The 15,879-nt window shown below is 57.0% G+C and overlaps 1 protein-coding gene across 1 annotated transcript in view; it reads right to left on the bottom strand.

Annotated features, from left to right (window-relative positions):
* LOC106561777 (DNA-binding protein RFX7-like) overlaps positions 1-15,251 on the bottom strand; it is a 50,701-nt gene extending 35,450 nt beyond the window's left edge. The window contains 2 exon segments of the mRNA XM_045688767.1: positions 13,091-13,124; positions 14,721-15,251. Of these exon segments, the coding sequence (XP_045544723.1) occupies positions 13,091-13,124; positions 14,721-14,857 (171 nt within the window). The 5' untranslated portion in view covers positions 14,858-15,251.
* Between the last annotated feature and the right edge of the window lie 628 nt (positions 15,252-15,879).

The following is a 15,879-nucleotide window of genomic DNA, read 5'->3' as shown; positions in this document are numbered from 1 at the left end:
AGAGTGGAGGGGTGGCAGGTAGCCTAGCGGTTAGAGTGGAGGGGCGGCAGGTAGCCTAGCGGTTAGAGTCTAGGGGAGGCAGGTAGCCTAGTGGTTAGAGCGGAGGGGAGGCAGGTAGCCTAGCGGTTAGAGTGGAGGGGCGGCAGGTAGCCTAGCGGTTAGAGTGGAGGGGCGGCAGGTAGCCTAGCGGTTAGAGTGGAGGGGACGGCAGGTAGCCTAGCGGTTAGAGTGGAGGGGCGGCAGGTAGCCTAGCGGTTAGAGTGGAGGGGCGGCAGGTAGCCTAGCGGTTAGAGTGGAGGGGCGGCAGGTAGCCTAGCGGTTAGAGTGGAGGGGCGGCAGGTAGCCTAGCGGTTAGAGTGGAGGGGCGGCAGGTAGCCTAGTGGTTAGAGTGGAGGGGAGGCAGGTAGCCTAGTGGTTAGAGTGGAGGGGCGGCAGGTAGCCTAGTGGTTAGAGTGGAGGGAGGCAGGTAGCCTAGTGGTTAGAGTGGAGGGGCGGCAGGTAGCCTAGTGGTTAGAGTGGAGGGGCGGCAGGTAGCCTAGTGGTTAGAGTGGAGGGGTGGCAGGTAGCCTAGTGGTTAGAGTGGAGGGGAGGCAGGTAGCCTAGTGGTTAGAGTGGAGGGGCGGCAGGTAGCCTAGTGGTTAGAGTGGAGGGGAGGCAGGTAGCCTAGTGGTTAGAGTGGAGGGGCGGCAGGTAGCCTAGTGGTTAGAGTGGAGGGGCGGCAGGTAGCCTAGCGGTTAGAGTGGAGGGGCGGCAGGTAGCCTAGCGGTTAGAGTGTAGGGGAGGCAGGTAGCCTAGCGGTTAGAGTGGAGGGGAGGCAGGTAGCCTAGCGGTTAGAGTGGAGGGGCGGCAGGTAGCCTAGCGGTTAGAGTGGAGGGGCGGCAGGTAGCCTAGTGGTTAGAGTGGAGGGGAGGCAGGTAGCCTAGTGGTTAGAGTGGAGGGGCGGCAGGTAGCCTAGTGGTTAGAGTGGGGGGGGCGGCAGGTAGCCTAGTGGTTAGAGTGGAGGGGCGGCAGGTAGCCTAGTGGTTAGAGTGGAGGGGCGGCAGGTAGCCTAGTGGTTAGAGTGGAGGGGCGGCAGGTAGCCTAGTGGTTAGAGTGGAGGGGCGGCAGGTAGCCTAGTGGTTAGAGTGGAGGGGCGGCAGGTAGCCTAGCGGTTAGAGTGGAGGGGCGGCAGGTAGCCTAGTGGTTAGAGTGGAGGGGCGGCAGGTAGCCTAGTGGTTAGAGTGGAGGGGCGGCAGGTAGCCTAGTGGTTAGAGTGGAGGAGCGGCAGGTAGCCTAGTGGTTAGAGTGGAGGGGCGGCAGGTAGCCTAGTGGTTAGAGTGGAGGGGCGGCAGGTAGCCTAGTGGTTAGAGTGGAGGGGGGGCAGGTAGCCTAGTGGTTAGAGTGGAGGGGCGGCAGGTAGCCTAGTGGTTAGAGTGGAGGGGGGCAGGTAGCCTAGTTGTTAGAGTGGAGGGGCGGCAGGTAGCCTAGTGGTTAGAGTGGAGGGGCGGCAGGTAGCCTAGTGGTTAGAGTGGAGGGGCGGCAGGTAGCCTAGCGGTTAGAGTGGAGGGGGCGGCAGGTAGCCTAGCGGTTAGAGTCTAGGGGCGGCAGGTAGCCTAGCGGTTAGAGCGGAGGGGAGGCAGGTAGCCTAGCGGTTAGAGTGGAGGGGCGGCAGGTAGCCTAGTGGTTAGAGTGGAGGGGCGGCAGGTAGCCTAGTGGTTAGAGTGGAGGGGCGGCAGGTAGCCTAGTGGTTAGAGTGGAGGGGCGGCAGGTAGCCTAGCGGTTAGAGTGGAGGGGCGGCAGGTAGCCTAGTGGTTAGAGTGGAGGGGCGGCAGGTAGCCTAGTGGTTAGAGTGGAGGGGTGGCAGGTAGCCTAGTGGTTAGAGTGGAGGGGCGGCAGGTAGCCTAGTGGTTAGAGTGGAGGGGAGGCAGGTAGCCTAGTGGTTAGAGTGGAGGGGCGGCAGGTAGCCTAGTGGTTAGAGTGGAGGGGCGGCAGGTAGCCTAGTGGTTAGAGTGGAGGGGAGGCAGGTAGCCTAGTGGTTAGAGTGGAGGGAGGCAGGTAGCCTAGTGGTTAGAGTGGAGGGGCGGCAGGTAGCCTAGTGGTTAGAGTGGAGGGGCGGCAGGTAGCCTAGTGGTTAGAGTGGAGGGGCGGCAGGTAGCCTAGTGGTTAGAGTGGAGGGGCGGCAGGTAGCCTAGTGGTTAGAGTGGAGGGGCGGCAGGTAGCCTAGTGGTTAGAGTGGAGGGGCGGCAGGTAGCCTAGTGGTTAGAGTGGAGGGGCGGCAGGTAGCCTAGTGGTTAGAGTGGAGGGGCGGCAGGTAGCCTAGTGGTTAGAGTGGAGGGGCGGCAGGTAGCCTAGTGGTTAGAGTGGAGGGGCGGCAGGTAGCCTAGTGGTTAGAGTGGAGGGGAGGCAGGTAGCCTAGTGGTTAGAGTGGAGGGGCGGCAGGTAGCCTAGTGGTTAGAGTGGAGGGGCGGCAGGTGGTTAGAGTGGAGGGCCAGGTAGCCTAGTGGTTAGAGTGGAGGGGCGGCAGGTAGCCTAGTGGTTATAGTGGAGGGGCGGCAGGTAGCCTAGTGGTTAGAGTGGAGGGGCGGCAGGTAGCCTAGTGGTTAGAGTGGAGGGGCGGCAGGTAGCCTAGTGGTTAGAGTGGAGGGGCGGCAGGTAGCCTAGCGGTTAGAGTGGAGGGGCGGCAGGTAGCCTAGTGGTTAGAGTGGAGGGGCGGCAGGTAGCCTAGTGGTTAGAGTGGAGGGAGGCAGGTAGCCTAGTGGTTAGAGTGGAGGGGCGGCAGGTAGCCTAGCTGTTAGAGTGGAGGGGCGGCAGGTAGCCTAGTGGTTAGAGTGGAGGGGCGGCAGACAGCCTAGTGGTTAGAGTGGAGGGCGGCAGGTAGCCTAGTGGTTAGAGTGGAGGGGCGGCAGGTAGCCTAGCGGTTAGAGTGGAGGGGAGGCAGGTAGCCTAGTGGTTAGAGTGGAGGGGAGGCAGGTAGCCTAGTGGTTAGAGTGGAGAGGCGGCAGGTAGCCTAGTGGTTAGAGTGGAGGGGCGGCAGGTAGCCTAGTGGTTAGAGTGGAGGGGCGGCAGGTAGCCTAGTGGTTAGAGTGGAGGGGCGGCAGGTAGCCTAGTGGTTAGAGTGGAGGGGTGGCAGGTAGCCTAGTGGTTAGAGTGGAGGGGAGGCAGGTAGCCTAGTGGTTAGAGTGGAGGGGCGGCAGGTAGCCTAGTGGTTAGAGTGGAGGGGCGGCAGGTAGCCTAGTGGTTAGAGTGGAGGGGAGGCAGGTAGCCTAGTGGTTAGAGTGGAGGGGCGGCAGGTAGCCTAGTGGTTAGAGTGGAGGGGGGCAGGTAGCCTAGCGGTTAGAGTGGAGGGCGCAGGTAGCCTAGTGGTTAGAGTGGAGGGGGCAGGTAGCCTAGCGGTTAGAGTGGAGGGGCGGCAGGTAGCCTAGTGGTTAGAGTGGAGGGGCGGCAGACAGCCTAGTGGTTAGAGTGGAGGGGTGGCAGGTAGCCTAGTGGTTAGAGTGGAGGGGCGGCAGGTAGCCTAGTGGTTAGAGTGAAGGGGTGGCAGGTAGCCTAGTGGTTAGAGTGGAGGGGAGGCAGGTAGCCTAGTGGTTAGAGTGGAGGGGCGGCAGGTAGCCTAGTGGTTAGACTGGAGGGGCGGCAGGTAGCCTAGTGGTTAGAGTGGAGGGGGGGCAGGTAGCCTAGTGGTTAGAGTGGAGGGGCGGCAGGTAGCCTAGTGGTTAGAGTGGAGGGGAGGCAGGTAGCCTAGTGGTTAGAGTGGAGGGGCGGCAGGTAGCCTAGTGGTTAGAGTGGAGGGGCGGCAGGTAGCCTAGTGGTTAGAGTGGAGGGGCGGCAGGTAGCCTAGTGGTTAGAGTGGAGGGGCGGCAGGTAGCCTAGTGGTTAGAGTGGAGGGGAGGCAGGTAGCCTAGTGGTTAGAGTGGAGGGGGGCAGGTAGCCTAGTGGTTAGAGTGGAGGGGCGGCAGGTAGCCTAGTGGTTAGAGTGGAGGGGCGGCAGGTAGCCTAGTGGTTAGAGTGGAGGGGCGGCAGGTAGCCTAGTGGTTAGAGTGGAGGGGCGGCAGGTAGCCTAGTGGTTAGAGTGGAGGGGCGGCAGGTAGCCTAGTGGTTAGAGTGGAGGGGCGGCAGGTAGCCTAGTGGTTAGAGTGGAGGGGAGGCAGGTAGCCTAGTGGTTAGAGTGGAGGGGCGGCAGGTAGCCTAGTGGTTAGAGTGGAGGGCAGGGCAGGTAGCATAGTGGTTAGAGTGGAGGGGCGGCAGGTAGCCTAGTGGTTATAGTGGAGGGGCGGCAGGTAGCCTAGTGGTTAGAGTGGAGGGGCGGCAGGTAGCCTAGTGGTTAGAGTGGAGGGGCGGCAGGTAGCCTAGTGGTTAGAGTGGAGGGGGCGGCAGGTAGCCTAGTGGTTAGAGTGGAGGGGCGGCAGGTAGCCTAGTGGTTAGAGTGGAGGGGAGGCAGGTAGCCTAGTGGTTAGAGTGGAGGGGCGGCAGGTAGCCTAGTGGTTAGAGTGGAGGGGAGGCAGGTAGCCTAGCGGTTAGAGTGGAGGGGCGGCAGGTAGCCTAGTGGTTAGAGTGGAGGGGCGGCAGACAGCCTAGTGGTTAGAGTGGAGGGGCGGCAGGTAGCCTAGTGGTTAGAGTGGAGGGGCGGCAGGTAGCCTAGCGGTTAGAGTGGAGGGGCGGCAGGTAGCCTAGTGGTTAGAGTGGAGGGGCGGCAGGTAGCCTAGTGGTTAGAGTGGAGAGGCGGCAGGTAGCCTAGTGGTTAGAGTGGAGGGGCGGCAGGTACCCTAGTGGTTAGAGTGGAGGGGCGGCAGGTAGCCTAGTGGTTAGAGTGGAGGGGCGGCAGGTAGCCTAGTGGTTAGAGTGGAGGGGCGGCAGGTAGCCTAGTGGTTAGAGTGGAGGGGCGGCAGGTAGCCTAGTGGTTAGAGTGGAGGGGCGGCAGGTAGCCTAGCGGTTAGAGTGGAGGGGCAGGTAGCCTAGCGGTTAGAGTGGAGGGGCGGCAGGTAGCCTAGTGGTTAGAGTGGAGGGGCGGCAGACAGCCTAGTGGTTAGAGTGGAGGGGCGGCAGGTAGCCTAGTGGTTAGAGTGGAGGGTGGCAGGTAGCCTAGTGGTTAGAGTGGAGGGGCGGCAGGTAGCCTAGTGGTTAGAGTGAAGGGGTGGCAGGTAGCCTAGTGGTTAGAGTGGAGGGGAGGCAGGTAGCCTAGTGGTTAGAGTGGAGGGGCGGCAGGTAGCCTAGTGGTTAGACTGGAGGGGGGCAGGTAGCCTAGTGGTTAGAGTGGAGGGGGGCAGGTAGCCTAGTGGTTAGAGTGGAGGGGCGGCAGGTAGCCTAGTGGTTAGAGTGGAGGGGAGGCAGGTAGCCTAGCGGTTAGAGTGGAGGGGCGGCAGGTAGCCTAGTGGTTAGAGTGGAGGGGCGGCAGGTAGCCTACTGGTTAGAGTGGAGGGGGGCAGGTAGCCTAGTGGTTAGAGTGGAGGGGAGGCAGGTAGCCTAGTGGTTAGAGTGGAGGGGTGGCAGGTAGCCTAGTGGTTAGACTGGAGGGGGCAGGTAGCCTAGTGGTTAGAGTGGAGGGGGCAGGTAGCCTAGTGGTTAGAGTGGAGGGGCGGCAGGTAGCCTAGTGGTTAGAGTGGAGGGGAGGCAGGTAGCCTAGTGGTTAGAGTGGAGGGGCGGCAGGTAGCCTAGTGGTTAGAGTGGAGGGGCGGCAGGTAGCCTAGTGGTTAGAGTGGAGGGGCGGCAGGTAGCCTAGTGGTTAGAGTGGAGGGGCGGCAGGTAGCCTAGTGGTTAGAGTGGAGGGGAGGCAGGTAGCCTAGTGGTTAGAGTGGAGGGGCGGCAGGTAACCTAGTGGTTAGAGTGGAGGGGAGGCAGGTAGCCTAGTGGTTAGAGTGGAGGGGCGGCAGGTAGCCTAGTGGTTAGAGTGGAGGGGCGGCAGGTAGCCTAGTGGTTAGAGTGGAGGGGCGGCAGGTAGCCTAGTGGTTAGAGTGGAGGGGCGGCAGGTAGCCTAGTGGTTAGAGTGGAGGGGTGGCAGGTAGCCTAGTGGTTAGAGTGGAGGGGAGGCAGGTAGCCTAGTGGTTAGAGTGGAGGGGAGGCAGGTAGCCTAGTGGTTAGAGTGGAGGGGAGGCAGGTAGCCTAGTGGTTAGAGTGGAGGGGCGGCAGGTGGTTAGAGTGTAGGGGCGGCAGGTAGCATAGTGGTTAGAGTGGAGGGGCGGCAGGTAGCCTAGTGGTTATAGTGGAGGGGAGGCAGGTAGCCTAGTGGTTAGAGTGGAGGGGCGGCAGGTAGCCTAGTGGTTAGAGTGGAGGGGCGGCAGGTAGCCTAGTGGTTAGAGTGGAGGGGCGGCAGGTAGCCTAGTGGTTAGAGTGGAGGGGCGGCAGGTAGACTAGTGGTTAGAGTGGAGGGGGGCAGGTAGCCTAGTGGTTAGAGTGGAGGGGAGGCAGGTAGCCTAGTGGTTAGAGTGGAGGGGAGGCAGGTAGCCTAGCTGTTAGAGTGGAGGGGCGGCAGGTAGCCTAGTGGTTAGAGTGGAGGGGCGGCAGACAGCCTAGTGGTTAGAGTGGAGGGGCGGCAGGTAGTCTAGTGGTTAGAGTGGAGGGGCGGCAGGTAGCCTAGCGGTTAGAGTGGAGGGGAGGCAGGTAGCCTAGTGGTTAGAGTGGAGGGGAGGCAGGTAGCCTAGTGGTTAGAGTGGAGAGGCGGCAGGTAGCCTAGGGGTTAGAGTGGAGGGGAGGCAGGTACCCTAGTGGTTAGAGTGGAGGGGCGGCAGGTAGCCTAGTGGTTAGAGTGGAGGGGCGGCAGGTAGCCTAGTGGTTAGAGTGGAGGGGTGGCAGGTAGCCTAGTGGTTAGAGTGGAGGGGCGGCAGGTAGCCTAGTGGTTAGAGTGGAGGGGAGGCAGGTAGCCTAGCGGTTAGAGTGGAGGCAGGTAGCCTAGCGGTTAGAGTGGAGGGGCGGCAGGTAGTCTAGTGGTTAGAGTGGAGGGGCGGCAGACAGCCTAGTGGTTAGAGTGGAGGGGCGGCAGGTAGCCTAGTGGTTAGAGTGGAGGGGGGCAGGTAGCCTAGTGGTTAGAGTGGGGGGCGGCAGGTAGCCTAGTGGTTAGAGTGGAGGGCGGCAGGTAGCCTAGTGGTTAGAGTGGAGGGGCGGCAGGTAGCCTAGTGGTTAGAGTGGAGGGCGGCAGGTAGCCTAGTGGTTAGAGTGGAGGGGCGGCAGGTAGCCTAGTAGTTAGAGTGGAGGGGAGGCAGGTAGCCTAGTGGTTAGAGTGGAGGGGAGGCAGGTAGCCTAGCTGTTAGAGTGGAGGGGAGGCAGGTAGTCTAGTGGTTAGAGTGGAGGGGCGGCAGACAGCCTAGTGGTTAGAGTGGAGGGGCGGCAGGTAGTCTAGTGGTTAGAGTGGAGGGGCGGCAGGTAGCCTAGCGGTTAGAGTGGAGGGGAGGCAGGTAGCCTAGTGGTTAGAGTGGAGGGGAGGCAGGTAGCCTAGTGGTTAGAGTGGAGAGGCGGCAGGTAGTCTAGTGGTTAGAGTGGAGGGGAGGCAGGTAGTCTAGTGGTTAGAGTGGATGGGCGGCAGGTAGCCTAGTGGTTAGAGTGGAGGGGCGGCAGGTAGCCTAGTGGTTAGAGTGGAGGGGTGGCAGGTAGCCTAGTGGTTAGAGTGGAGGGGCAGCAGGTAGCCTAGTGGTTAGAGTGGAGGGGAGGCAGGTAGCCTAGCGGTTAGAGTGGAGGCAGGTAGCCTAGCGGTTAGAGTGGAGGGGCGGCAGGTAGCCTAGTGGTTAGAGTGGAGGGGCGGCAGACAGCCTAGTGGTTAGAGTGGAGGGGCGGCAGGTAGCCTAGTGGTTAGAGTGGAGGGGTGGCAGGTAGCCTAGTGGTTAGAGTGGAGGGGCGGCAGGTAGCCTAGTGGTTAGAGTGAAGGGGTGGCAGGTAGCCTAGTGGTTAGAGTGGAGGGGAGGCAGGTAGCCTAGTGGTTAGAGTGGAGGGGTGGCAGGTAGCCTAGTGGTTAGACTGGAGGGGGGCAGGTAGCCTAGTGGTTAGAGTGGAGGGGGGCAGGTAGCCTAGTGGTTAGAGTGGAGGGGCGGCAGGTAGCCTAGTGGTTAGAGTGGAGGGGAGGCAGGTAGCCTAGTGGTTAGAGTGGAGGGGCGGCAGGTAGCCTAGTGGTTAGAGTGGAGGGGCGGCAGGTAGCCTAGTGGTTAGAGTGGAGGGGCGGCAGGTAGCCTAGTGGTTAGAGTGGAGGGGCGGCAGGTAGCCTAGTGGTTAGAGTGGAGGGGAGGCAGGTAGCCTAGTGGTTAGAGTGGAGGGGAGGCAGGTAATCTAGTGGTTAGAGTGGAGGGGAGGCAGGTAGCCTAGTGGTTAGAGTGGAGGGGCGGCAGGTAGCCTAGTGGTTAGAGTGGAGGGGCGGCAGGTAGCCTAGTGGTTAGAGTGGAGGGGCGGCAGGTAGCCTAGTGGTTAGAGTGGAGGGGCGGCAGGTAGCCTAGTGGTTAGAGTGGAGGGGTGGCAGGTAGCCTAGTGGTTAGAGTGGAGGGGAGGCAGGTAGCCTAGTGGTTAGAGTGGAGGGGAGGCAGGTAGCCTAGTGGTTAGAGTGGAGGGGCGGCAGGTGGTTAGAGTGTAGGGGCGGCAGGTAGCATAGTGGTTAGAGTGGAGGGGCGGCAGGTAGCCTAGTGGTTATAGTGGAGGGGAGGCAGGTAGCCTAGTGGTTAGAGTGGAGGGGCGGCAGGTAGCCTAGTGGTTAGAGTGGAGGGGCGGCAGGTAGCCTAGTGGTTAGAGTGGAGGGGCGGCAGGTAGCCTAGTGGTTAGAGTGGAGGGGCGGCAGGTAGCCTAGTGGTTAGAGTGGAGGGGAGGCAGGTAGCCTAGTGGTTAGAGTGGAGGGGAGGCAGGTAGCCTAGTGGTTAGAGTGGAGGGGAGGCAGGTAGCCTAGCTGTTAGAGTGGAGGGGCGGCAGGTAGTCTAGTGGTTAGAGTGGAGGGGCGGCAGACAGCCTAGTGGTTAGAGTGGAGGGGCGGCAGGTAGTCTAGTGGTTAGAGTGGAGGGGCGGCAGGTAGCCTAGCGGTTAGAGTGGAGGGGAGGCAGGTAGCCTAGTGGTTAGAGTGGAGGGGAGGCAGGTAGCCTAGTGGTTAGAGTGGAGAGGCGGCAGGTAGTCTAGGGGTTAGAGTGGAGGGGAGGCAGGTACTCTAGTGGTTAGAGTGGAGGGGCGGCAGGTAGCCTAGTGGTTAGAGTGGAGGGGCGGCAGGTAGCCTAGTGGTTAGAGTGGAGGGGTGGCAGGTAGCCTAGTGGTTAGAGTGGAGGGGCGGCAGGTAGCCTAGTGGTTAGAGTGGAGGGGAGGCAGGTAGCCTAGCGGTTAGAGTGGAGGCAGGTAGCCTAGCGGTTAGAGTGGAGGGGCGGCAGGTAGTCTAGTGGTTAGAGTGGAGGGGCGGCAGACAGCCTAGTGGTTAGAGTGGAGGGCGGCAGGTAGCCTAGTGGTTAGAGTGGAGGGGTGGCAGGTAGCCTAGTGGTTAGAGTGGAGGGGCGGCAGGTAGCCTAGTGGTTAGAGTGAAGGGGTGGCAGGTAGCCTAGTGGTTAGAGTGGAGGGGAGGCAGGTAGCCTAGTGGTTAGAGTGGAGGGGTGGCAGGTAGCCTAGTGGTTAGACTGGAGGGGGGCAGGTAGCCTAGTGGTTAGAGTGGAGGGGGGCAGGTAGCCTAGTGGTTAGAGTGGAGGGGCGGCAGGTAGCCTAGTGGTTAGAGGGAGGGGAGGCAGGTAGCCTAGCGGTTAGAGTGGAGGGGCGGCAGGTAGCCTAGTGGTTAGAGTGGAGGGGCGGCAGGTAGCCTACTGGTTAGAGTGGAGGGGAGGCAGGTAGCCTAGTGGTTAGAGTGGAGGGGAGGCAGGTAGCCTAGTGGTTAGAGTGGAGGGGTGGCAGGTAGCCTAGTGGTTAGACTGGAGGGGGGCAGGTAGCCTAGTGGTTAGAGTGGAGGGGGGGCAGGTAGCCTAGTGGTTAGAGTGGAGGGGCGGCAGGTAGCCTAGTGGTTAGAGTGGAGGGGAGGCAGGTAGCCTAGTGGTTAGAGTGGAGGGGCGGCAGGTAGCCTAGTGGTTAGAGTGGAGGGGCGGCAGGTAGCCTAGTGGTTAGAGTGGAGGGGCGGCAGGTAGCCTAGTGGTTAGAGTGGAGGGGCGGCAGGTAGCCTAGTGGTTAGAGTGGAGGGGAGGCAGGTAGCCTAGTGGTTAGAGTGGAGGGGAGGCAGGTAACCTAGTGGTTAGAGTGGAGGGGAGGCAGGTAGCCTAGTGGTTAGAGTGGAGGGGCGGCAGGTAGCCTAGTGGTTAGAGTGGAGGGGCGGCAGGTAGCCTAGTGGTTAGAGTGGAGGGGCGGCAGGTAGCCTAGTGGTTAGAGTGGAGGGGCGGCAGGTAGCCTAGTGGTTAGAGTGGAGGGGTGGCAGGTAGCCTAGTGGTTAGAGTGGAGGGGAGGCAGGTAGCCTAGTGGTTAGAGTGGAGGGGAGGCAGGTAGCCTAGTGGTTAGAGTGGAGGGGCGGCAGGTGGTTAGAGTGTAGGGGCGGCAGGTAGCATAGTGGTTAGAGTGGAGGGGCGGCAGGTAGCCTAGTGGTTATAGTGGAGGGGAGGCAGGTAGCCTAGTGGTTAGAGTGGAGGGGCGGCAGGTAGCCTAGTGGTTAGAGTGGAGGGGCGGCAGGTAGCCTAGTGGTTAGAGTGGAGGGGCGGCAGGTAGCCTAGTGGTTAGAGTGGAGGGGCGGCAGGTAGCCTAGTGGTTAGAGTGGAGGGGAGGCAGGTAGCCTAGTGGTTAGAGTGGAGGGGAGGCAGGTAGCCTAGTGGTTAGAGTGGAGGGGAGGCAGGTAGCCTAGCTGTTAGAGTGGAGGGGCGGCAGGTAGTCTAGTGGTTAGAGTGGAGGGGCGGCAGACAGCCTAGTGGTTAGAGTGGAGGGGCGGCAGGTAGTCTAGTGGTTAGAGTGGAGGGGCGGCAGGTAGCCTAGCGGTTAGAGTGGAGGGGAGGCAGGTAGCCTAGTGGTTAGAGTGGAGGGGAGGCAGGTAGCCTAGTGGTTAGAGTGGAGAGGCGGCAGGTAGTCTAGGGGTTAGAGTGGAGGGGAGGCAGGTACTCTAGTGGTTAGAGTGGAGGGGCGGCAGGTAGCCTAGTGGTTAGAGTGGAGGGGCGGCAGGTAGCCTAGTGGTTAGAGTGGAGGGGTGGCAGGTAGCCTAGTGGTTAGAGTGGAGGGGCGGCAGGTAGCCTAGTGGTTAGAGTGGAGGGGAGGCAGGTAGCCTAGCGGTTAGAGTGGAGGCAGGTAGCCTAGCGGTTAGAGTGGAGGGGCGGCAGGTAGTCTAGTGGTTAGAGTGGAGGGGCGGCAGACAGCCTAGTGGTTAGAGTGGAGGGGCGGCAGGTAGCCTAGTGGTTAGAGTGGAGGGGTGGCAGGTAGCCTAGTGGTTAGAGTGGAGGGGCGGCAGGTAGCCTAGTGGTTAGAGTGAAGGGGTGGCAGGTAGCCTAGTGGTTAGAGTGGAGGGGAGGCAGGTAGCCTAGTGGTTAGAGTGGAGGGGTGGCAGGTAGCCTAGTGGTTAGACTGGAGGGGGGCAGGTAGCCTAGTGGTTAGAGTGGAGGGGGGGCAGGTAGCCTAGTGGTTAGAGTGGAGGGGCGGCAGGTAGCCTAGTGGTTAGAGGGGAGGGGAGGCAGGTAGCCTAGCGGTTAGAGTGGAGGGGCGGCAGGTAGCCTAGTGGTTAGAGTGGAGGGGCGGCAGGTAGCCTACTGGTTAGAGTGGAGGGGAGGCAGGTAGCCTAGTGGTTAGAGTGGAGGGGAGGCAGGTAGCCTAGTGGTTAGAGTGGAGGGGCGGCAGGTAGCCTAGTGGTTAGAGTGGAGGGGCGGCAGGTAGCCTAGTGGTTAGAGTGGAGGGCGGCAGGTAGCCTAGTGGTTAGAGTGGAGGGGCGGCAGGTAGCCTAGTGGTTAGAGTGGAGGGGCGGCAGGTAGCCTAGTGGTTAGAGTGGAGGGGAGGCAGGTAGCCTAGTGGTTAGAGTGGAGGGGAGGCAGGTAGCCTAGTGGTTAGAGTGGAGGGGCGGCAGGTAGCCTAGTGGTTAGAGTGGAGGGGAGGCAGGTAGTCTAGCGGTTAGAGTGTAGAGGCGGCAGGTAGCCTAGCGGTTAGAGTGTAGGGGCGGCAGGTAGCCTAGTGGTTAGAGTGTAGGGGTGGCAGGTAGCCTAGTGGTTAGAGTGGAGGGGAGGCAGGTAGCCTAGTGGTTAGAGTGCAGGGACAGCAGGTAGCCTAGTGGTTAGAGTGGAGGGGCGGCAGGTAGCCTAGTGGTTAGAGTGGAGGGGCGGCAGGTAGCCTAGTGGTTAGAGTGGAGGGGTGGCAGGTAGCCTAGTGGTTAGAGTGGAGGGGCGGCAGGTAGCCTAGTGGTTAGAGTGAAGGGGTGGCAGGTAGCCTAGTGGTTAGAGTGGAGGGGAGGCAGGTAGCGTAGTGGTTAGAGTGGAGGGGTGGCAGGTAGCCTAGTGGTTAGACTGGAGGGGGGGCAGGTAGCCTAGTGGTTAGAGTGGAGGGGGGGCAGGTAGCCTAGTGGTTAGAGTGGAGGGGCGGCAGGTAGCCTAGTGGTTAGAGTGGAGGGGCGGCAGGTAGCCTAGTGGTTAGAGTGGAGGGGCGGCAGGTAGCCTAGTGGTTAGAGTGGAGGGGAGGCAGGTAGCCTACTGGTTAGAGTGGAGGGGCGGCAGGTAGCCTAGCGGTTAGAGTGGAGGGCTAGTAACCAAAAGGTTGCCTGATCAAATCCCTGAGCTGACAAGGTAAAAATCTGTTTTTCTGCCCCCTGAACAAGGCAGTTTAACCCACTTTTCCCCGGTAGGCCGTCATTGTAAATAATAATTTGTTCTTAACTGACTTGCCCTAGTTAAATAGAAGGTTAAACGTCCTTCCTGAATTGGAATTTAAACGGAACTGACCCCAAACCTCGATAGGTTATAAGCCTTATGACATTATGAAGGCTCATAACTACATGCTTATAACCCGCATTATACCTGCATCATTTAAATCAAGTGTTACTGAAACACAGTTGTTCTAGCAGTTTCTGGTATTTCTATGCCATATTCTTCAAAAACACACAAGGAAATTGAAATGATCACTAAATTGGTGCATTCTGGTAGATGTGCACCTTTAAACTAGTCTAAACTCTTGTTTTTCACTCTGCGTCTAAGACATAAACTGATATCTATCTATGACAATCACAACTACTCACCAATATGTTGTCCACTTTTGGCTGGACAGATTTGCTACAATGAGAAAGAGAGAAAAATAGAGAGAGAGAGAGAGAGAGAGAAGGGGGGAGAGAGAGAAGGGGAGAGAGAGAGAGAAGGGAGGGGGGAGAGAGAGAAGGGGGGAATAGAGAGAGAGAGAGAGAGAGAGAGAGAGAGAGAGAGAGAGAGAGAGAGAGAGAAGGGGAGAGAGAGAGAAGGGGGGGAATAGAGAGAGAGAAAGGGAGGGAGACAGTGGAAAAACGCAGTAGCATAACAAACATGTTCTCAGGTCAGTACAAGCCCTCAATTCCACACAACAGCCTGTTGCGTTTACATCATAGCAATAGAATCTAGAAAGGGACCCAGAGGCCCTATGGCCTACACCCTATTCACTTGTGATAGGATAAGATTTGATAGGATGTGATAGGATATGATGTGATAGGATGTGATAGGATAGGATATGATGTAATAGGATGTGATAGGATAAGATGTGATAGGATATGATAGGATGTGATAGGATGTAATAGGATGTGATAGGATATGATGTAATAGGATATGATAGGATAAGATGTGATAGGATAAGATGTGATAGGATATGATGTGATAGGATGTGATAGGATATGATGTAATTGGATGTGATAGGATAAGATGTAATAGGATATGATAGGATGTGATAGGATGTGATAGGATATGATGTAATAGGATGTGATAGGATATGATGTAATAGGATGTGACAGGATAGGATATGATAGGATATGACAAGATATGATAGGATATGATGTAATAGGATGTGATAGGATATGATGTAATAGGATGTGACAGGATAGGATATGATGTAATAGGATGTGATAGGATAGGATATGATGTAATAGGATGTGATAGGATAGGATATGATGTAATATGATGTGACAGGATAGGATATGATAGGATATGATAGGCCTAAGCAACGTGGTGGATATCCCACCTAGCCAAGGTAGTTTTATTGATAAGACAGGTCTCATCAACAAGAATACAGAACAGTCCATGTTGTGCCCAAACACTGGATTCAATGGCATTATGGGTAATTTATGTCATGGACATATATAGCTGGCTAATCATACTGCAGCTTTATGACTATCATTGGGCCTCTCTTGGCTATGCATGCATACATGTAGCTAATTAGCTATTACACACACATTACATTATCAATGTTAGCTAGCTAGTTGTCATGTTGTAGCTAGCAAGCTACAGAGTGTGTGTGTGTGTGTGTACAGCCAGCTATTTCACTGTCTGGAAAATTGGCTAGCTATCTAGGCTAACTAGCAGCAATCATTTACACAACCAGCCCCAACAGCCTAGCATGGAGAGATGACCAATATTAGCTAGTTAGCTAGCTAACAAACTAAACGACATGAATATTCTACTATTAGCTAACGTCAGTTAAATACACATCATTTTAGTTAGCTATTAGCTAGCTACATATTGATTAGCTAACGATTCCAATAGCTAAATGAGAGTGAACTCCTGGTCTGTCATCATTTTGTACCTGTGCAGCAGCGTGGCTAATTTATAAGCGAGTGAAGTGTGTGTGTGTGTAGTGTGTGTGTGTGTGCATTGACCATTGAATGCATTGCATTCATGCAATTGTCTTACCAAATTGAATTCTTAATTTTGTAGTGCAACGCATTGGCCTCCGGGCCCTGGAGTCCTGGTACTAGCGGTGGAAGAAGACAGCCCAATACCGAATGTGACTTCAGCTGACCAGATTGTTGTTCATCTTCATCAGCCATCACGACGATATTCTCATTAAGGGTGGGAGGTGGTGGTGGTGGTGGAGGGGTTTATTAACAAGTAGGTCTACTTCTATATGCCTTGATTTAACGCTGCATCCCTGGCTGTGTTGCTGCTGTGCATGACACCGGAGCGGAGGACCGACCCACCGTTTGATGATGAGGAGCGTATCATCTCTGAATAATCATCCAGCCTCTTTTATAGCTAGGTTCACCTACTGGATCGACGATACACCATGTCGGTTAACACTATGATTTCACTGCTACTTCAAATGTATAAAAGCAAACAAAACGGCATGCGGGAATAATAAATGTAAAATAAAAAAGAGATTATTTTGCAGAGAGACTGACCACTGCCGCAAACAGCGAGGCTCTACAGGCGCAGGCGCAGTAACTGACGGAATGAAACTGACAATATAATTCCGTCCAGATACAGCATCAATGTTTCATCTATTAAATTGATAATAAACAGTATAGTAACTGTATAATGACCGTTGTAATAACATTATAAATAGCAGTATAACATTATAATAAGAGTATTTGAACAAAGTTTTTACCAGTGGTGGAAAAAGTCCACAATTTTCATTTTTGAACCAGATTTACAAGTTTTTTCTCTAAAACATGTAGTTAATTTAATCTGATTGTCATAAGGTTCCATGACTTTGTCCACACAGGGCATCTGAACACACAACATACATTTCGATGATTTTCATTACATTTTGGGTGTTTTATTTAACTTTTGTACACCTGTGGTGTTTCCCGACCGGTCGTTAGAAATGAATGGGTGAGACTACGACTAGTGTATAAAATTGAGTTCAGGCACATGCCCATTCATCAGATGGACACACTTCCTCTCCCAGACCCCCACATTCATGTGTGTGTGTGTGTGTGTGTGTGTGTGTGTGTGTGTGTGTGTGTGTGTGTGTGTGTGTGTGTGTGTGTGTGTGTGTGTGTGTGTGTGCTCAAACACACATGCATGTGCGGGTCTGGGAGAGGAAGTGTGTCCATCTTGGCTTCCTGTC

This window comes from Salmo salar, chromosome ssa10 (genome assembly GCF_905237065.1).
Source record: "Salmo salar chromosome ssa10, Ssal_v3.1, whole genome shotgun sequence".
Classification (NCBI taxonomy): domain Eukaryota; kingdom Metazoa; phylum Chordata; class Actinopteri; order Salmoniformes; family Salmonidae; genus Salmo; species Salmo salar.
The sequence above is the reverse complement of the archived record's forward strand: the minus strand, read 5'-3'. Positions and strand labels throughout refer to the sequence as shown.